Source organism: Heloderma suspectum, chromosome 7 (assembly GCF_057233095.1).
Source record: "Heloderma suspectum isolate Gila_16-S chromosome 7, 16-S_ref, whole genome shotgun sequence".
Lineage (NCBI taxonomy): Eukaryota > Metazoa > Chordata > Lepidosauria > Squamata > Helodermatidae > Heloderma > Heloderma suspectum.
The window spans coordinates 117,901,339-117,924,093 of NC_139464.1; the positions used below are offsets into that span (position 1 = coordinate 117,901,339).

General features: G+C 42.7%; 1 protein-coding gene across 2 annotated transcripts in view; it reads left to right on the forward strand.

Moving 5' to 3' along the window:
- The window catches only part of PCLO (piccolo presynaptic cytomatrix protein), a 424,050-nt gene that overhangs the window by 212,275 nt on the left and 189,020 nt on the right, over positions 1-22,755 (forward strand). Inside the window, exons 4-6 of one of the 2 annotated variants that reach the window (XM_084811198.1) lie at positions 3,312-8,433; positions 8,836-10,832; positions 13,591-13,593. In XM_084811198.1, coding sequence (XP_084667324.1) covers positions 3,312-8,433; positions 8,836-10,832; positions 13,591-13,593 — 7,122 coding nt within the window. The remainder of the gene's footprint in view (positions 1-3,311; positions 8,434-8,835; positions 10,833-13,590; positions 13,594-22,755) is intronic. The other variant, XM_084811197.1, reaches the window with a different exon arrangement.

Below are 22,755 nucleotides of genomic sequence, written 5' to 3' on the forward strand. Positions count from 1 at the left end.
GTTTATGTAGCCTATCACGGCTGATTTAAAAAACAAAACGCACATACGCAAATGGCGGCGCCCATGGGCGCCGCCATTTGCATACGTGCGTTTTTTTTTCTTTTAAATCAGCCGTGATAGGCTACGTAAACATTTACGTAGTCTATCACGGCTGACTGCAGGGACGCAAATGGCGGCGGCTACGGCCGCCGCCATTTGCGTCCCTGCTAGCCAGCGGCCGGATGTCTGGCCGCTGGCGAAGCCAGCCAGCGGCTCTGCAGAATCCTTGCGGAACAGAGCCGGCCAGCCAGAATTTCGGGGGGGGGAGGGACGGAGCGTCTCCCCCCCCGGCCAGAATTTCGGGGGGAGGGTCGGAGCGCCTCCCCCCACCTCGAATCATTTTCGCTAAAAGGTAAGTGACTTTCGTACATCCCTACGGCTGAGAGCCTCAGGCCGTGAGACCGAGAGCCTTTTTGCTCTTGCCCTTCAGCTCATGCTAGAGGCTTAAGTACCTGAAGAGAAGGGTGGGGCAGATGAACACTCTCAAAGCCCAGCCAATGACACCATACCTTTTCTGCAGCAGCCCTCCCCTAAATAATATTATATGGCCTATTTATTTATTTTACTGAAGTGTTTTTAAACCTTTACTGAAATGTTTTAAACCTTCATCTGACAGACACCAGGACGGTGTTCAAAAAGCATGACCCTATGCAGTGCATCAGTAGTTTTTAAACTTTCAGGGAATCCTTTCCACACAAGGCTGACCCTACTATGTGGTGGGCACCTGAGCTGGTGGGTGCTGGGAATGGGGGTGGCAGAATACCCCAGCTATTCACCCTGAGCACCACCACCCCCTCCCCAGGACTGCTCCATTCTACTGAGCTGGTGTCTCAGGGCTTGCAGTGCTTCCTTGCTTCTAGACTGAGCTGGCTGGCTGGCTCACTTTCTCCCAACAGACAACACTGCTGGGAAAGGCCACTGCCTGAGTGAACAGGCACAGCCCAGGGAGCATTCAACTTCAAGTCCAATCAGCTTCTGTACATAGAATGCAGGGGCGGGCATGAGGTTGCTATCTCATCCTTCATCTCAGGCAACAAAATGTCTTGAGCTGGCTCTGAATCCCTCTGCTGTGGAACCACTGTGCATCTGCTGTGAATTCTGGGAATATTATAGGGTGCACTCTAACTTTGCATTGGGTACCAGAGATGTATTAACCCTCACTGTTGCCCCAGCCAAACTTAAGAGTGTTCTAGAACTTGCTCAACAATTTCCTGTGCCTTCACATTGCAAGGGAAGATCAATAAGGGCAGAGATGCTGTCATTCAGAAAGCTTGCCCATCGTTACTGATCTTCTTGTCAATAATTCTGGACAATTTCAGAGGAATGCAAATTTATCGGAGGAGTTTCTGTGATGTGACCCCTGCAAGCACCGTCCTATGCTGATTTCTAATCTTTTACCACAATTGTTCTCGTGTTGTCAAGAACGTCTCTGCATCCATCAGGGCAACAAACTAGGTCCTTAAAAGAAGGATGCATGGGGTAGATTACTGCTACTTTAATTAAAGCACATCAATTATTAGCACTTTAATTTAAGATAGTATTTAAAAGCCAAATGTATTTGGTTATCTTCCCCAACCTATGCCATTGGGTTACACTCCACATCCTTATCATCAACAGAGTAACTTTTTGAGATAGGTTAAGCTAAAATGCAATCACTTGCCAACAGCCATCCAGTGCATTTCACTGCTGAGGTGAATTTGATCATGGGTCTTCCATGTCCAAGCTTCTTTCACTGCAACATGCCAGCATGAACAGATTAACTCATAATTTCAGGCAACTTGAATATTCCTACTTATTTCTGAATAGTCACACCAAAATTTGCACTGATCATATTCAGTTGGATCTAATTAAGGCTACAATCCCAAAGTGAGTAATCCCATTTGAATATAGTGTGATTTACTTTCAAATAAACAAGCAAAATATCACACTTTAAAAATCTTATTGAAACATCTTGAAATAAGTTATTTTCCTATTAATCCATGTTCCCTCATTGACATTTGACCTGTTCCTATTTGGTTGTCTCAGCTATAAGTGGTATTGTAGCATACTCTTATTTGTGACTGAAGCTGGTGTTATATTCCAAAATGTTTAACATTTTAAAATATGTTTACATATATGAGGAAGAGAGGAAATTTTAAAATCTATAAATTTATAAACAGATGCACCACTGGTAGTCATTTGTTTTCTTTTATTTTCCTGTTCTCGCTGCATATAGTCATGCCAAAATTAACTGCATCTGAATTAATTGTAGGGATGTATGAAAATCACTTACCTTTTGCGGATTATGCTGATGGGGGGGGGAGGCGTTCCGTCCCTCCCCCCAGAATCCTGGATGGGGGGGAGGTGCTCCGTTCCTCCCCCCTAAAATCCTCCACGGCCGGCTGTGCTCCACGGCAGCTTCACGGAGCAGTTGGCCAGGCCCAGTCAGGCCAGAGCCGTCTGCAGCCCGATTTCCAGCCACGGAGGGCTCTGGGTAAAAAAAAACAACAACCCACGTACGCAAATGGCGGCGGCTACAGCCGCCGCCATTTGCGTTCCTTCTTTTTGGCTGTCTTAGTCTACGTAAATAATTACGTAGACTAAGACGGCGAAAATAAGGGGAACGCAATATTTGCGTTCCCCTTATTTTCGCCGTCTTAGTCTACGTAATTATTTACGTAGACTAAGACAGCCCAAAAGAAGGAACGCAAATGGCGGCGGCCATAGCCGCTGCCATTTGCGTATGCCTCTTTTCTTTTTTTTTTACCCAGACGTTTTAGGCTACGTAAAAACGTACGTAGCCTATCAGATCTGTGTAAAAAAAAACAACAACAACTGCAAATGGCGGCGGCGGCAGCCAGTCGGAAGACCAGCCGCTGGAGCCGCCACCGCCGCCCGGAAGGTCCGCCCCAGGTAAGTCTCGTCCTGGGGGGATCCACGGGGGGGCGGGGGGCAGGCCGTTGCGCCACAGATTTCGGGGGGCCGAATGCACTGGCATTCGGCCTCCCCAAGATCCGTGGCAGAATTCTCTGCCATCCCTAATTAATTGCTACAGAAAGCATAATTACATTTAATTGGAAAAGTCATGATTTAAGTGGCATTTTGTATTGTTTAAATACCATTAGATAACTAAAGTAGAGCATTTCCCCACTTCTAGAGTAACATATCTCTTTTTGTTAAAAAATAATGCTTTATCATAGTCATCATACATACAAGTATTGTTCGTGGTAGGTAAATACTATTATTTAATTACCCTGACATGATGAATCTTAACGTGTGCATATGTATTTCAGGAGAAAGAAGATGATAAATCAGACACATCAAGCTCACAGCAGCAAAAAAGTCCACAAGGTCTAAGTGACACTGGATACTCATCTGATGGGATCTCAAGTTCACTTGGTGAAATTCCCAGTCTGACTCAAAGCGATGAAAAGGATGTGCTGAAAGAGCCTTGTAAAAAAGAAATTCTTTCACAGGAAAGCAGCCCAACCAGCCCCTCTGATCTTGCTAAGCTAGAAAGCACTGTCTTGTCAATTTTGGAAGCTCAAGCAAGTACTTTTGCTGAAGAGAAGTCTGGAAAGACCAAAGACCTTTACAGTGTTTATAGTGAAGAGACAAAAGACTCACATAAAACAAAGCCACTGCCAATCACACCAGAATCCTACAGTTCGGATGAAGAAGATTTGGCAAAACGAAATATTCGCGGAAATGGTAGAGGAGTTCCTGAAGAAGGCAGTAAACAAACTGTAGCATCTCGGAAGGGTTACAGACAGCAGGCAGAGACAACAGAGGATGCATCAACTAGAAGGCAACGTTATGACTCCGTCGATGATAGCAGTGAAAGTGAGAATTCACCTGTCCCACAGAGAAAACGACGGGCTAGTGTTGGTTCTTCAAGCAGTGATGAATATAAACCAGAAGACAGCCCAGGTTCAGGTGATGATGAAGATTTCATTCGAAAACAGATCATCGAGATGAGTGCTGATGAAGACGCTTCAGGTTCTGAAGATGATGAATTCATCAGGAATCAGCTGAAGGAAATCAGTACCAATGAGAGTCAGAAGAAGGAAGAAGTTAGAAGTAAAAAAGGAATAAGTGGAAAACATAAGAGGATGACACGCAAAAGTAGTGCAGGCTATGAAGAGGATGCTGGCAGACGCCATTCCTGGCATGACGACGATGATGAGACATTTGATGAAAGCCCAGAACCAAAGTACAGGGAAACAAAAAGTCAGGACAGTGAAGAAATTACTGTAACTGGAGGAGGAGGTCTTCGTCGTTTTAAAACTATAGAACTTAACAGTACAATAACAAATAAATATTCTGAGGAATCTGAACAGCCAAAGAGAAGTCTATATTTTGATGAAGAACCAGAGTTAGAGATGGAGAGTCTTACTGACTCACCAGAGGATAGGTCAAGGGGAGAAGGATCTTCTAGTTTGCATGCCTCCAGCTTCACTCCAGGTACATCTCCTACGTCTGTGTCTTCCCTTGATGAAGACAGTGACAGCAGTCCCAGTCACAAAAAAATGGGAGGAGAAAGTAAACAACAGCGTAAAGCCAGACATCGGACACATGGTCCTCTTCTTCCAACTATTGAAGATTCTTCTGAAGAAGAGGAACTAAGGGAGGAGGAAGAGCTGCTAAAAGAACAAGAGAAACAGCGTGAACTAGAGCAACAGCAAAGGAAGAGCTCTAGCAAAAAATCTAAGAAGGACAAGGATGAGCTTAGAGCCCAGAGAAGAAGAGAACGGCCAAAGACACCACCAAGTAATCTTTCTCCCATTGAGGATGCTTCTCCAACAGAAGAATTGCGTCAGGCAGCAGAAATGGAAGAACTACATCGATCTTCCTGTTCTGAATATTCACCAAGTATTGAGTCAGACCCGGAAGCTTTTGAAATCAGTCCAGAAAAAATAATCGAAGTGCAGAAGGTTTATAAGTTGCCTACAGCTGTCTCGCTATATTCTCCTACAGAAGAGCAGCCTGTTGGCTTTGTCAGAGACGACAGCAGCCAAAAGACTTTAAAAAGTGCTGAAGAGGTATATGAAGAAATCCTGCACACTTCCCACAAAGCCAAGCCATTTCCAGATGCAAATGAAAAAGATGAAGTGTTTGAAAAAGAGCCTTTATATGGGGGCATGCTAATAGAAGACTACATTTATGAATCTTTAGTAGAAGATGCTTACAATGGGGCTATGGAGGCTAGCCTCATAACAAAGCAAGATGAAGGTGATGACTTTAGCCAACAGAAAGACAAAGAGAAAAAAACGGAGCCTCCAGATGAGATATATGGAGAACCTATGCAAAAATCTATGGGCATGCAAAAAGACTATTATAGGATAGAGCCTTTGCATTCAATTATGCCTCAAGAAGATATTGTGTCTAGCTCTTACATCATGCCCGAAAGTCATGAGATAATTGTATTGGATAGTGTGGTACCGTCATCAAGTGATGAGAAGCAGCTGTTGGATGCAGATGCTGCTTATGAGGAACTTATGAAGCGGCAAAGAAAGCAGTTGACCCCAGGTTCCAGCCCTACCCAACCATCTCCTGAATTCATTTCCGTCTCAGATACAAAGACAAGTACACCTGGAGAGGCAATAGACAGCTCATCACTGACATCAACCACTACTTCAGCAGTGTCAGACACACCTTCAGCGAGCTTTGCAGTGTTTCCCATTCCGGATGTTAAAATTACTCAGCACTTTACAACTGAAGAAACAGAAGATGAATATCTCACAGATTATGCCCGGGAGATTGACGAAATCATTTCCCATGAAACATCCATATTGACATATTCAGAGGCCTCAGAAAGTGCCACATCTGTTTTACCTTCAGATACATCTTCCCTTACATCATCTACATCTTCAGTTTACACCACTGGTAGTTCCTCACCTGTGGCTGGGCCAGATGGAATGACTTCAGGTTACATAGAAACAGTGGATTCTATTAGCAAGTTATCGGATTCTGAAGGCACCAGTTTAGTGACCCAGGCTCCTATAAGTTCCACAAAACAGAGCTCTGAACCTATTGTGCTACCCTCTAAGGAGACACTTGTAGCGAAAAGTGTAGTTCATGTAGATCAGGCTGTAGTTTCTCTGTCTGAAATTGACTCATTTGCATCAGCATCTGTAGAAGCAAAGCCCAAGCCCATTGTCTCTGTCTCCGCTGCTTTGGAAACTTTCCCACCAGAAGATGACAAAGCAAGAAAAATTGTGGCGAAGTCTGATGTTGTGAAGGGGCTTTATGAAAATGAACAGGCAAGAGTCCCTGTTAGCATAATGACAAAAGGATTAACAGATGCTATATCTGACCAGAAAATTACATTTACAGCTCCAGTTACAGAACCAGCACCAGTATTATCCTCTGTTACTTCTACTGTGTCTGTGTTGCCATCTGCAACTTCTTCAGCTCCCACTGTTACATACAAAGCATCCTCATTTTTCAGAAGTTCTTCTTTAGACTCTTCTGCTCAGCCATCTCTGCCTCCTCCTCCTGCTGCTCAGCCATCTCTGCCTCCTCCTCCTGTTCAGCCATCTCTGCCTCCTCCTCCTCCTCCTGCTCAGCCATCTCTGCCACCACCACCTCCCCCTCCACCACTTCCACCACCTATTCTGCCTAAGCCACCTATTTATCCTAAAAAGAAGCCACTAGCTAAGGTGCCAGTGACCACAGCTCCCACCCTGGTACCATCTGTCAGCAGTGTCAAAACTGTAGAGACGATATCTGCCACAAAAACCGGTGGGCCACCTGTCACAAAAATATATACGGTGACACCTCCTCCTGTCCCACCCAAACCAGCTTCAATTCCAGCAGGACTTGTGTTCACTCACAGACCTGCTGAAGTAATAAAGCCTCCTATTGCCCCCAAACCAGCCATTCCTCAGTTACCAACAACTGTTCATAAACCAGCAGAAACATGGCCAAAACCAACAGGTTTGCCTTTAACCAGCAGTATGACTTTGAACTTAGTTTCCCCTGCTGAGTACAAGTTGACTTCCCCTACATCCCCATTGTCTCCACATTCTAATAAATCTTCCCCAAGATTGTCCAAATCCTCTCAGGAAACCTATGTTGTTATCACATTGCCCTCTGAACCTGGAACTCCAACAGAGTATGTTACCAGCCAGGCAATTACCAGTTGGCCTTCAGGATCACCCCCTAAGGAACAGGCTCCTCAAATTGTACAGTCATTATTCACTCCATCTATGAGTGCTCTGCAAATGCAAAGCATAACTGGTCAAAGCAAGTATGTTCCAGGTGCTCTGCAAACGATTTCTTCTCTTCCTATCACTGCGCGGTCAATTTTTGAGATAGTCCCTGGTTCAGCAACTGAGTTCATAACAACAGAGGTGGCCAGAACTACGGTGTCTTTGGTAAAAAATGACGGTTTAGGTAGTGTTTCCATAACTATACCCCCTGAGCCGGCACATATAATAGAACCACCCAGATATAGAGAGAATGGAAGATTCCACGTCTTTGGCGATGTTATTGATCTCCGCACCTTGACAAAAATGGACATTGAAAGGACAGACAGCTGTATGGACCTCTCAGCTGCTCCTGCAGATGTGAGAAGGCCAATTATGACAAGTGACACTTCTGGGCGGCCAGTAAGCACTGTTCAACCAGCTATCATAAATCTTAGTACTGCATCAACAGCCGATCCCTCTTTAGCTCCACTCTCTGAAACAATTACGATAGTGACTTGCACAGCTACTGTAAGTTATAGTACAAGTACAGAAAGTCTTGTAGATCTGGGGCATGCAATGACAACTCCACTGCAGCTAACAACATCAAAACATTTTGAGCCTGGACCTAGAGTAGCAGGTAGCCAGGCACTCTCTGCAGACAGAGATGAAGTGCCAATAAATCTGTCCCTTAGTACTCCAGCACATGCAGTTACATGGGCTACTACAAAGCCTGTTACTGCACCTCCTGTGGGCATAACCAATGGCTGGACTGATGCTTCCACTGCCCATGAATCAATGGAGAGTGGAGTAGTTGACCTCAGCACCACAAAATCCCACAGAACTATGGTGGCCATGGATGAAACAACTTCGGGCCTTGTTACCACTGTAATAGAAGATGATGAAAAACCTGTGGACCTGACTGCAGGGAGAAGGGCTGTTTGTTGTGATGTGATTTATAAATTACCTTTTGGCAGGAGCTGTACAGCTCAAGCACCTGTAACAACATTACCTGAAGATCGTTTTGGTTACAGAGATGACCACTATCAGTATGACCGCTCAGGGTCCTATAGTTATAGAGGAATTGGGGGTATGAAACCTTCAATGTCAGATACCAATTTATCAGAAGCTGGACTTTTTCTGTACAAAAGCAAGAATACATTTGAGTACCAAGCTGGGGCAACTGATGTAGCCGTAGACTTAACCTCTGGCAGAGTAACGACAGGTCAGTATGACAAGGCATCAGATCTTTCTTTGAAATATAGTAATGGTGTTGCTCATCTCATTTCAGGATGAATTATTTTTATTTTATTTTATTTCCCCCCTTTTTGTTAAGCTCTGTTGGACAGTGTAGCAAACAATGCTGGGATTTACACGTGAATTTTTTGTTTCTTCATTTTACATAAATTGTTTTGCACAAAGAGATGCCTGCATGTGCCTGCATGTTCAGAAAATGCTTTTTTTCTTCCCCCTGCACAGCTAAAGTAGAAAATTAAGATGGAGATTTGCATGCAGTTCCCCCTGTTTTTCCACTCATTTAACTCACCTTTATGGGATGGCTTTCAGAATCCACAAACGAGGGCTTTGTTTTATGGGACTGGACTATAACTCTGCCCTGTAATTTCAGGTGAAATTATGGATTACTCAAGCAAGATTACTGGTCCTTACCCAGAGACTCGGCAAGTGATTTCTGGCATTGGGATCAGTGCGCCTCAGTATTCCCAGGCAAGAATAGTGTCATCACTAGGATCGCCATATGGCATTGGAAGTGTTTTAAGATCATCCAATGGGGTTGTTTATTCATCAGTTGCAACTCCAGTCCCATCTACATTTGCTATCACTACACAGCCTGGTTCTATTTTCAGTACTTCGGTTAGAGACCTGGCTGCTCTTCACACAGTTGACACAATGCCCTCATTTTCAAATCTGCAACAGACCCAGGCACTTCCAAGATCATACGATTTCTTGACAATGGAAAAAGATGCAATGACTGGCATTGACATTGAGCCAGGGTTGCAACCTCTCCCTTTGGACGCTATTACCACTGAGCCAACCGACTTGATGCCTGTCTTCACTACAGCTTCTGAAGCCTTTGCAGATGTAATTGAGGATGAAGCTACACTCCTCCTTGCCCCCGAAGAAGGCAAACAACAGCATCTCGATTTAGAACGTGAGCTTCTAGAGCTCGAAAAACTGAAGCAGCAGCGCTTTGCAGAGGAGCTGGAATGGGAGCGTCAAGAAATACAGAGGTTCAGAGAACAGGAGCAGTTCATGGTTCAAAAAAAGCTGGAGGAACTGCATTCTATGAAGCACCACCTGCTGTATCAGCAAGAAGAAGAGAGGCAGGCTCAGTTCATGATGAGACAGGAAACGCTCGCTCAACAGCAGGTTCACATGGAACAAATCCAGCAGCTTCAACGGCAGCTCCACCAACACTTAGAAGAGCAAAAAATACACCAGATCTATCAGTATAATTATGACCCTTCTGGAACTGTGTCCCCACAAACGACCACAGATCAAGTGATGCTCGAAGGTCAGTATGCTGCCACCAACAGCCAGTTTTGGACTGGTGATGACGCTACCACCACTGCATCTGCCATACTGGGGATTGAAATTCCACAGAGCCAAGCCTGGTACACTGTTCAGTCAGAGGGTGTTGCTCAATACCTTCCCAGGCCTGGCATGCTAGGTTCTGTTTCAGAGATGTCTCTTAAAGATATTGATGTGAAAGAGGAAAAACAGCTGAAAAAGAGAAGCTCCATGCCAAAGCTGCGTGGCCAATATGAGGAACTTGGCGAAACCATGGAAGAAGAGTCCAGGTGTCTTAAAAAGATCGTGGAGAGTGGCGTTCAAACTGATGATGAGGACACTGCAGACATGGGCTATGCAGACAGGAGACGGAGAACTAAAAAGAGTGTTGATACAAGTGTTCAGACAGATGATGAGGACCAAGATGAATGGGATCCTACCAACAGATCAAGGAGGAAGACTCGTGTGGGGAAATATGAAGGTACCATTGAGGTGGACAAGTCTAAGCCATTTTCCAAAGTCTCCAGTACTGCAGTGCAGACTGTGGCAGAGATTTCTGTACAAACAGAGCCTGTAGGAACAATAAGGACCCCATCAGTAAGGGCCCAGTTGGATACAAAGATAGAAATAATAAAACACATTTCAGCTCCAGAAAAGACATACAAAGGAGGAAGTTTGGGATGTCAGACAGAAACAGATTCAGACACCCAGAGCCCCCCATACCACGCAGCCACCTCACCTCCGAAAGATAAAAAGCGCCCAACACCATTAGAAATAGGTTATTCATCCCATCTCCGACCAGAACCCACACTTCAGGTAGCCCCTTCCCCTCCCAAATCCCCCAAAGTACTCTATTCTCCCATTTCACCTGTTTCTCCGGCTGCAGTTATAGAATCAGCCTTTGTACCCTATGAAAAGCCTATTGCCGAAGACATTAGTCCTCAGAAGGTTCTGCATGCTGATGTCACCACGATTCCTCAGCTGAGCCCAAAATCTGCCAAGGTGATGCAGCGTTCTTTGTCTGACCCTAAACCTCTGAGCCCAACAGCCGAAGACCCCTCCAGAGCTCAATTCCAGTATGCTGATGGTTTCCTGGTAAGAACTCCTATTTCTTTAAAGTATGGATTTGTTTTCAGTGACATTCTGCATATTATAATAAGCATTGTTTCATTAACCTGACCTCTGTGGGTGAACAGTTTAATGGGCAATTCTGGGAATGAAGCTCTGCTGTGTTATAAACCTGTTAGGGAAAGTTTATTTTCTTTTTAATTAGACTTAGAGCTGCAAGGAAGGTACAGCACGGTTCTGTATCGAAGTAGGAAGAGATGGGTTTAAATGGGAATTAACTGCAAAGTTTAAGGTGCAGTCCTGTGCATGTTTAGACAGAGAAAAGGCCTACAGCTCCCAGCACTGCTGGATGGGGCATGCTGGGGGTGTAGGCCTCTATTCTGTCAATACATACATAGGATTGTGCCCTTAATGTTGAAAAAGGGGTTAGTAGTTTCTTCACATGTTTAAATTGCTTACATTATTTTCTTCCTGAAATTCAGCTTCTACTTTAGTAGCTTGCACATACATCCATGATTTCCATCAGGGAAGTGTAGGTTTTTGCTGCGGAACAGAATTATCTTCCCTCACCTTTGTCCTGCCTTTGTGTGTGTAATGATAGGGCAAGTAATTCAGAACCGTCTCTAAACATATGTTAGGAAAGATGTCTAATGTTATCACATTCAGGACATAACAGCTAGGGAGGCAGATTGCAGATTGTCTGCTCTATATCAGTGCCCTTTTATGGGTTTTATAACCTTCCACTTACTTTTTGGTTGACCATAGAGGTGGGTAATCCTTTACAGTATGGGTCTTTTTGCTCCTTGTGTCCTTCCTCTCCAGGGTTGTTAAGTAGGGATGTCAGAGAAATACGCAACTGGATATCTATGAATCCAACCCATTAATTCCACAGTGGACCGGCTTTTCCCGAGTCACATGGATTCTGTGGACTTGCAGACTGTGTTGTTGTTTTTTACTTTCTGGAATTTTATGCAAATTTAGTTGTGGAAAAATACATAAAATAAAAAACACCAGCTGAAAAACACCTATTTCCCCCATAGGCCAAAGAATGAAAATATGCATTTTAGGGGGGAGATGCACATTTTGGGGGAATTTGCACATTTTTGCAAGTGCGAAGTTGCACAAACTTGGGGGACTGGAAAAAAATCTGATTCTAAAATAGTAAATCCATACATCCCTATTGTTAAGTTATGCTCAGCTGAGTTTGTTCATTGAGTGAGCTAAAGGGCCATCAAAATATGGAGGAGAAAAATACATATTTAGTCATTCTCATCAACCATTTATGAAGATATACAGAGATCAAGTGCCTTGGTTTAGCAAATAAAAATATAAAACCTTTTTAAAAGGAAGTACATGTCAATATTGCTTTATACTGTTATTGAAGTTCATCACCTTTACAATCTGTCATCTGCCTCAAAGTAGTCATATAGATATCTGCTGATACTTTGCATAGGGATGGCCGAATCCCCTGATGTCCCGTCCGGGGAGGTTTTCCGCTGCAGGGAAATCATGGCCAATAAGGACCCCACGGATTTACCCGGAGCACTGGGGCATCCGCCCTAGTTCACATGGCAGCTCTCCAGCTGTCTAAAAGGACAGCTGTCCTTATGGAGGGAAAAAGGTGGGATATAAATGCAATAAATAAATAGTGGCCGCCATTAGCCTATCGCAGGAAAATTATGGACTAAAATTGCATAGTTTACGGCACTTACGACCATAAAGCATTTCCTTCTAGGTAAACTGTGGCCTTTTACACTGCAATTTACATAGAAGGATGTGCTTTACAGTCACAAATGCTGTGCACTACACAATTTACAGCCATAATGTTCCTGCGATAGGCTAATGGCACCTGCCATTAACCTATCGTGCCTTTTAAACAGCCGGAGAGCCACCCCGCATACTGCGGTGGACGGGCCAGGTAAGGGGATGCCAGTCTGATGCAGAATCTGGAGGTTGGATTCCTGGGAATTTGACCTCATTTGGGTCCACAGCGGACTTCTCCAGCATCCCTAACTTTGCTAAATCTGGCTACTTTGATGGTTCCAAACATAAAATCTTGACATAAAAACTCATAGGCCAAATATGCATTCTTCTTTAAAAGGTGCCCAGGAAACTGACTCTACAAATATGATAGAATGGTACATTACACCAAATAATGAGCTCAGTCTTGAGCCTTCCAGATACATTGTCTGATCTCATGGAATATCAAATCATTTTTCTTCCATAACTGTAGACTGTATAGTGAAGAACAACGTTTGATTCTAGCATTTCTAAGTTCAGCCAGGTAATGTTCGTAAGTAAATTTCAAGTCCACAGATAATTTTGTAGAATAAATTGTTCTTAAGTCACCTTGTATCACTATGCCTTTAGTTTTCAGGCAGAATACTTTGGAGTGGACAAGGTGTTTTTACTGACAGCTCAGACTGAGATCAACACAGTGGCAGCTGGTGACTCCAGTTCCGGAAGGGCAGTGATTCCATTCAGGGTTTTAGTTACAACCAACCCAAACTCTAAAACTATTATCCAAGGTGCTGAACCCATTTTGAGATAAGGATGAGCACCATGGATAGCATCTTTAGAATTTTGGCTGGTTGGAATCAATGCCTCTCAGGAACTGGAGTCACCAACTGCCACTGGATAAATGTTAGTGTTGAAGTTACTACAGATTTTCGGCAACCACCAGATTTTAAACAATTACTGTTTCTGAATTTGTTCCATTAAAAAAATCCTTTCAAGATTACAATCTTTTCCTTGAATAGTTTTAACGCAAAAATTATTCGATAAGCAAGTGTTTTAGTTTTTCGAACTCCGGTTTCTCCTTTCACTAATCAAGTTAGGATATTATTAGGGAAATAGCTGTCTTAGGTCAATATCTTAGCTGTCTTAGGTCACACTGGGAAGCAGTGTGGTGTAGTGGCTAGAGTGTTGGACTGGGAGCCAGGAGATCCGGGTTCTAGTCCCCACTCGGCCATGGCAGCTCACTGGGTGATCTTGGGCCAGTCACAGACTCTCAGCCCAGCCTACCTCACAGGGTTGTTGTTCTGAGGACAAAATGGAGAGGAGGAGGATAATGTAAGCTGCCTTGGGTTCCTTATGGAGGGAAAAAGGTGGGATATAAATGCAATAAATAAATACATAAATAAACCTTCCACACTCCAAACAATGACAACTATATGCACCAAGATATCCTGTAGACTACTTTTTCTAGGGAAGCCTAGTGCAACGTCCACACATGAAGGGATTGATTTTGCCTTGTCAACATAATTTTTGACATGTTTTTCATGTGAACAACTTTCACATATTTTGCCATTTGTTCATTTTGTACCAGTGTTTATGTTCGCTGAAGATTTTAACATAATTAAGCCAACAGCAACACAACAACACTGGCAATACAGCCATGATTTGTGTATGTACCATTTTGTTGCTAGGATCTCTGAGCTTAGTGTCCCACTTAACATACTTATGGTACTGATACAGGGCATGAATAATTTTACTTAAATTTTGTAGGTTGGAAAGCTTTGCCCAGGTCACAGAATCGTAGGGTTGGAAGGGGCCTACAAGACCATCGAGTCCAACCCCCTGCTCAGTGCAGGAAGCCTGATTCCCAGGCGGTCTCCCATCCAAGTACTAACCAGGGCTGACTCTGCTTAGCTTCCGAGATCAGACGAGATCGGGCTCATCCAGCCCTTTGCTTGCCCAAGCATATGTTGCTCACTCAACTGAAGTCCTTCACTGGAAATACGAGTACAAGTACAAATTTTTATTGTTTAAAGCCAAAGGCCATTACAATTTCAAGTTAAAATAACAATTAAATTACATGAATAAGAAACCAAAAAAAAAAAAGAAGGAAAACAGATAGAATACATTACAGTAAGAATACAAAGGGGGGAAATTAAAATATTAAAAACAAGAAAATGACACACACACCGCCGAACAATACCGTAGGCACAAGCCTTCCCCTAAGATTGGCTGGCAAGAGCAGTTAAATGCCTTGCCCTCAGCTTCCTGGCAGCACAAGCAAATTTGGAAACCTGTAGCATGATACAGTCATCATTACCTGCCAGCAAAGAGCAAACCTGTTCCATAGGGGATCTGTTTTCCAAAGAATTAAGAGTATACTGGAGGAATTTGGCTCTTGGGGACTCATAGAGGGGGCAATGAAGGAGATAGTGATTAATATCCTCAACCTCACCGGACTTGCATATACAAAGTCGTAGATGGAATACAACTTTTTAAAATCTTCCTTCCAGGAAAACAAAGGGCATGCTTTGTACTCTCAGGGCTGTAAATGATTTTGTTAGGAGAACAACAGTAAGCAGGGTGAAGTAGCACTTCAAGCTATACATTGTTTTATACAGGGGATACCAGGTCAAGTATAACATATTAGAGATGGAATGTAGATCTCGACGTCGTGCATATAGGGAAATTCTTTCCTTGTAGACCTGTTTTACTCTGTCAATGTTAGAAGAGGGTAAAACATCTGTACTAATGCCATAGTTATATAAAATGTGTTTTACAGATTTTACCCAAGAATTTTGTGTTGGTGTTTGCAGTTGTTCCAAAAGACACTTTTTAGGTAAGCGGGAGTCATACTGGAAATACAATATTAAAATAGCATTTGATTTGCACATTATGCTGAAGCAATTGGAGCAGAAATAGTTGAGATCTTGGGAAGAGGGGCTTACAAATATCCTTCCCTGACTTTTCAGACCAAGGCAAATGTTTGGCTGATGCTGAATGGGCTTTTAATTGCTAACATCAGTAGATTAGCGAAAATGTTTGAGGTTCATCCACCGTTGCATGCAGAGGTGTTAACATTCCTGAGCAAGGGTTGTTGTTGTTGTTCAGTCTACTCAGCTAATTCAAGTTCCAGACATCTAGTAAAGACAAGACCATATTGCTTCTTTTTAGTGTTATCAGTATTAACTGATTAATTAAAAGTGGGAATTCCTCCTAATTACGGCATTTTGCTTAGAACAAAAAAAAAAATGGCTACAGAAGCAATCAGTCTCTTGGACTGGGCTCCATGTAATTAATAATCTTTATTCAATTAGTAGCTGTGTGTGTAACTCTGCTTCTGGGAAACCCAACTCTCAAGGGAAAGTCTCAAGGGAAAGTGCCAAAGTCTCTGTTGGCACAGCTGCCACGGTTCAGAAACAGGGCTTGCTTTTGCTGTTAATGTCCCTGGAGAGAGTAGTTGTTAGGGGAAAATCCAATTTGGAAGCTTGGAAAATACTTAACACTTTCCATTTGGATTCCTATCAGTGCCCTGCAACCCCCACCCCCTTTCACACACACATACACACAGTGAAGCTTTTTTTTTCTTACATTCTTCAAATGGAGAAGAGCTAGCAGATCCTAGATTAGAGATCAAGTTAAGTGCTTTTAGGTCTCATTGATTTCAGTGTTGGGGGATTTGAGTACATCCTTACCTCTCCCACTGAAATAAGCAGGACTCCAAAGTGCTTAACTGTGGCTGGACTGTCTGGTATGTTTTTATTTAGATTTCCCCACCCATCATGATCCTGAATTCATTAAACTCATTGGTCTCACAGGGCCAGTCCCTCCCTGCAGGGGTGGGGGACACATTAAGATGGTCCGCCCCTGGAGACTTTTGGAATCCGAGCGATTCCTGAATTCCCGGGGGGATTTTTCATTAGCCAGAGCCAGCGATTCTGTGGAGGCCCTTGTCACACTGTGGAACAGTGAAGTGCAAAGGGCCATGGAAACAATCCATCCGGAGCAGAACTCTTCGGTACTGTGGAGCCCAGAAGGCTCCCTGGTTTACTGGGGAGCTCCAGACAATGAAACAGGTCACAAGGTGCTGTTGCCACTCTCGGAATGGAGCTTTGTAAAAAAAAATGTGCAACCATACACAAAATGCACAAAGGAAAAATATGCAACTCCAAAAGAACTTTACTGTAGCTCAACATTCAAGGTGTGCAAAAGTTGTATTGTTAGCTGATGTAAAAAGTGGCTGATAGCTATGTGAAAAGTAAAGCAAATCATCCAGGTTCCTCTATAATCCTAACAGGTGATCAAGCAGACTCATTTCTCCTCCCACTGCTAAAGACACTCCCCACAGACTCCACTGCTACTCTCTAGAGCTGCCTTCCCCAAACTGGCGCCCTTCAGATGTTTTGGACTTCAACTCTAGTCAGCCCCAGACAGCATGGCCAGTGGTCCAGAATGCTGGGGTTGCAGTCTAAAACTGTTCTAGAGAGTGTTCAACGATGTTTCCAAGATGGAGGAACTCATAGGGCGAATCATGTGAAGTTGTCAGTGTTATGATATGGGCAGTGATGCCATAAAGTATATGATACGACATTCTTAAGACAGTTGTACTGTGTTGTGCATTGGGGGGGGGTGTCTCTTGTTCCTATGTGTGTGTGTGTTTATCCCTCACTCCAAATACAGTTTTGTTGGAGTTCATGATGCTTCTTCAACATATCACTCTTCTGCATTAGTGCTGTTCAGTTCCCAGGACCTTCCACTACTCCGTGTAGGTTTCTAAATGTCACAGGATATGATGCTAAGCACCAACGAGCACACACAAGAAAAGTGCATAGGGTAGGTGTAGTGGTGCGCGCTATGCATGCGAATTACAACTACAAACTGCTGGGCAACTTTGCCCCCCTCCCCCTGGAAAAATCCCAGCAGATGCCCATTCCCCTCTCTCTATCTAGAATTGTGCTGCCCAAACCATTCACCTCTCTTGTCACCCTAACCACATGGGGACTTTCTTCCTTGATCCAGCACAAGAACTTGGTCCTTAATCAAAGCCCCCATTTGCCCTCCCCCAGTATCTCTCCATTCTTATATCCCTGCACTTGACTTTGGTCTTCCAGCACCATCACTGTTAGGTGTCCGAAGGTCTCCTTCCCCTCACTTACCTCCACCCTTTCTCCCTTGCTGCCTTTTATGCCTGGAACCGCTTCCCAGAACTCCTCCATGATTCCACCCTCTTTCTTTCTTCACATCCCTCCTCAAAACTCATCGTTTCCATTAGGCTTTTGTCACAGCCCCTTGGAACCCATACCCTACTGTAACGGAGAGAGCAATCCTATGGCCGCTGGACACTGTCTAGAGGGCCATAGGATATGCTCACTTTCGGGAACCAAAACGGAGGCAGCGCGGAGAATCCCCATCCTCCGCACTCGCAAGAGGAGCGTGGAGCGACTGAAAAGAGGCAGGGCTGGGGGGCGTTCCGGGGCGGGGAGAGGGAAGTTGCGCATACGACACATCCAATGTGTTGTATGGCAGCTTCCTCTCCCAGTCAGCCCCCCCCCCCACCGCTGGATAGCTGAAAATGGCTGTCTAGGGAAAAATAGCAAGGCAGGAGAGGTTTGGAGGGAACGATCCCCCGTGCCTCTCCTGCCTTGCTTTGAATAGGCGGTCTCCTCCGAGGTCAGAGGCGGCCGCCTATCTAGTTAGGATTGCGCCCTAAGTCAGTGTACATGTAACTAAAATAAATGCATATTCTTCTCCTGCTTGCCCCCATTTCTCTTTCGTTCCACTGTTGTTTCCCCTCTGTTGTATGTGAAACTGTAAGCTCCTCAGGGAAGGGCCCTAGTCTATTGTACTTCATAAAGTGCCATGTGTATTGATGATGATGATTACAATATTTATTCCAAAATCCATCCCTTTATTAGGCCAACTCAAAGATCACAAAAAAATGTGCAAGCTTTTGACACCCCAGATCTCTTCATCAGGCAAAATGTTACAAGAATCAGGTTCGGGGTGGGTGGGGGGAGCTGACTGGACGTTGTAGTCAGGATATCTCCATGGTCAGAGTTTTAAGGCATATGGAGGAGGAGGTGTTGCAGACATTCAAACTGGGCTGTGCCAGGTGATGTGATGGTTTCAGGCTTCAGTGCCACTAAGACCCCTGGGAAGACAAAAGTAGCAGGCAGCTGTAAACCCTACATTTTTAAGAATAGATTTGTTAGTCTTTAAGGTATACGGGACTCTTTGTTGTTTTTGCTGCAACAGACTAACATTGCTCCCCTCTGGAAATAATTTAAACAAATAGTAATGCTTTTATTTAAAAAACTACTAATTATACAAAACCAGTGTTAACTAGATGACACCCCCCCCCCCCCTTAGCATCTCTTCAGAAACTTTATTGCAGGCTCAGGGTGGATTGCGGCTGACAACTACTTGACCTAGTCAGTTCATAGCAGAGGTGAGATTTAACTAGAGATTCCCAGATCTGTATGTGATTGCATCTGGCCATAAAGTTACTGTGTCCCACTTCCCTATAGTTCCACTTCTCTGGGGAGTGTGATATCACTCAGCTTGTTACAAGGCCAGATGTGGTACATTCAATACTTACATTCGACAAGTAGTTAATGTGTTTCCTGTGTGTTTATCAGAATCCTCCCTTTATTCCTATTAATAGATTACAGCAGGCCCTGAAAAGAACAGCAAACTATGAGTCACAGAGTGACACCAGAAGGATCTCTTGTTTATGCTTTATAGTATCATGAATAAAACACACTGTAAGATAAGTTGGTAGGCAGACATAATTATTTGTTGATGAAAATGAGTTTGGACATCTAAAAAATAATAACAAACGAGTCTTAATTGTCTTCGTGAAAATTTAGTCATCCTTTGGCAAGTTCCTGCTGAAATGTACGATATCTGTGGAGATACAAGATAGCTAAAACATGAATAATTACTGAACAATATTTTGAAGGGCTGTGTAGTGGATCTAGTAAAACTGAAAATAAAAATGTTCAGGTATTGAATTGGGAAAAAGGGATTGGTAACAGGGAAAGACTTACACATTCTTAGGAGCTGTTCAAAATGTATCTTAAATAGTGAACTATTAAATCTTAAATATATGTGCTCCTCTATTGTAATATTGCTTAATGTTTATTTAGGCACTGAAAATAACGCAGAAGTACATCAGAGGTGATAGCTGATACAGCTTGTCTTGCCTGTCTTTCTGTGGAAGGGCTGGATGCACCTGATCTCGTCTGATCTCGGAAGCTAAGTAGGGTCAGCCCTGGTTAGTACTTGGATGGGAGACCACCTGGGAATCAGGCTTCCTGCACTGAGCAGGGGGTTGGACTCTATGGTCTTCAGGCCCCTTCCAACCCTATGATTTTATGATTCTGTGATTTACATCCATGGATGCCACGAAATGGTGTTCTCTGGGGAGTTCTTGATTAAACTTTGGGATACCTCATGCATGCCTATGTACATCATTTGATTTCTTATAACTAAATGACTGGAAGCTGAATGTGTGAACTGCCTCCATTGAGTTCCATTGAAAATGATTATATGCGTGAACTAATCCTTAGTTTTCTATGGAGGTCTGTATTGTCAGATGATTTGGGATGATGCTGGCATAGGATATGAGAACAGAATCCACATCACCAGTGCCAGAGAAAATGGCGTGCCCTGGATTATCCAGTTGTATATTTTGGCTAGCAGGTAGAAGATGGAGATGCTTGAGGTTTTCATTCAGTCTGCATTTTTAAGTGAAGCAACCTGATTCACATTTCCTGTACTAATACATAGATCAGAACCTTTGGCTTTCATTCTTGTTCAGATTTTGCAGTAAAGATCTCAGCTCAAAAACCATACGAGATGTGTATAAAACATCATATTTTAGGATATATTTCATTGGAATGCAAATTTTGGTGTGGTTTAAAAAATGGCAGATTAATGCAGAAACGGGACAGAACAGAATTATGAATGATCCATGCAGAACATATACAGACAAGAAATTAACTGGCCTGTACACCCTAGTAGAAGACCCCTGGTCATGGCTTCTGAAGTGTGTAGATGTTCTCCTGTCCATCCATGGGAAGTGTCTCTTCACTAAAGTTACATGTTTCTTTCTGGTCCATTATTTCATAAAACCTGACCAGAAAGAAACATGTGACTTTAGTGAAGACATAATAGCCAGATAAAGATTAATAAAATATTAGCATTGGAAAGTTGTCCATTAGCTTCCCACCTGTATTCAGTTCAGTTTGTGATGATGACAGCCCCATTTTCATCAGTTACTTTGATTACTGTTTTGGAATTCTAGGTGAGGGAAAGAGTTAGTAAAACAGCCCCTTAACAGCTGCAAAACTAGAAAGACAACAGAAAGAGCAACAGAAAGGAAGTGACTAGACAGGTGCTTAAAATCAAATAAGCAATTCAATATGAAAGACCCCAAAAACTATTATGAGTTATTCTGTGGCCCAAATTAAATTACTGCTGTTACACAAATGAGAAGCAATGGGATGTGTGAGCATTTTCTATTGCATGACTGGTTCCTGTAATTGATTGAGTAGATGCCTTCTGACCTCATCAGTAGTTCTGTCAAATTGGAGAAGATATAATAAGCAATATTCAGTGTTTCTAGGGAGACTGTATATATAATATATGTCAGAAGCTTGGATATACAGATATAGATATTGGATATACAGATATAGATATTTCCATTATTAGTATGTGCCTATATGTGTTGATTATAGGCTGGGCCTGGAGAACAGTGCTAAAGGTTGGTTTTTGTGCATCACAAACCCCATCTTCTGATTTCAGAAGATTTGTCAAAACATTATTGTATCATGAAGACTAGAACCAGCGTGTTTGCTATAAAGAAAAAGAACTGTAGAATAGTCACAATAATCTTTAATTGGATCAAATATTACTGTTTAAAATTTGCAGACTTTCAACCTGTACAGGATGCTTCATCAAATATTAAGAATGAAAGACAAGATACATGGATAAGGAGCAGTTACATATTCCATTGGCGTTTTGACACGCTCAGAGACAAAATGGTTGAGAAAGCTGGAGTTAATTAGATTAGAGTTCAGTTGGGTTGTCCAAGAGGAGAGAGGGCTCAGGTTGTAAATCATTTGGGAATCATCACCATTTATATAGTGTTTAAAGTTCTTCACATACGTATATTATGTTAGTAATTCTTACAACAATCTGTAAGATTGATCAGACTTGTTGTTCCCACTTTGTGGATGGGGCTAAGAGAGAGAGACAAAATCATTTTGTGAGTTCATAGCCGAGATGAGATCTGAACAGTAAGCAGGAAAAATTCTGATCTGTCCCAGGTATAAATAGCTGTGGGGGTCATTTGTGGAGTGAGAGAAGGCATATTTTGTTGATCATTTGCGAAACTGCTGTAAAAATTGCTTGGAAACCTTACAGAATCATTTTCTCAAGTTTCATTGATCTTTAATGAATATTTTTCCCCAATATCAATCAGCATCTCTGATTCCTATTTCAAACTGGGAAAAAAGAAGAGAATTACAAACAGCTCAACATCCATATAAATTGGCCAACTAGACTTTACTAGAAATGATTAATTATTTGCTCTGATTTTAGCTGCACACTGAGAAAAAAATAGTTTCTTTGATTTGTTGGTGTAACATAGGGATTGGGCAAGAGTGATGAGAAGTTAAAAGCAAAACTTAATTGCATTTATTAAAATGTAAAAATGCAAAACATGCAGAAGTTGACAGAACAAAGATGAGAGGGATAAATAGAAGCAAAATGGCACTAGAAAGTGATGACAGCTTATAGCAAGATATGTGACAAATGCCATTGCATTAATTATCATGAACTGTTAAGGTTAACTAAAGAAACAGAGAAAGATTGTCAGGTTGGTTGTTTTTTCAAAAGTCATCAATTTACTAATCAACAGCAAAGTATCAGAATTTGGAAAAAATGTTAGTAAGAAATCATCACATCTTATTTATATTGGTACTTGATTTCAAACAATTCTGTTTAGAATTAGTATAGTTGTTAATTACCATTGTATTACAGAGTAGAATGTTTCTAGCGTGGGGAAGAGGCAGAAGTCAGTAGTCGTGTTTTCTGAAAGTAAATGCTAATATTGATTTTAAGTGATGCTAGTACATCAGCAAAAAGTGTAGCCATCTACTGTTAATGAATGTAGACCACATATATATGTTTGAGCCTGCAATCCTAT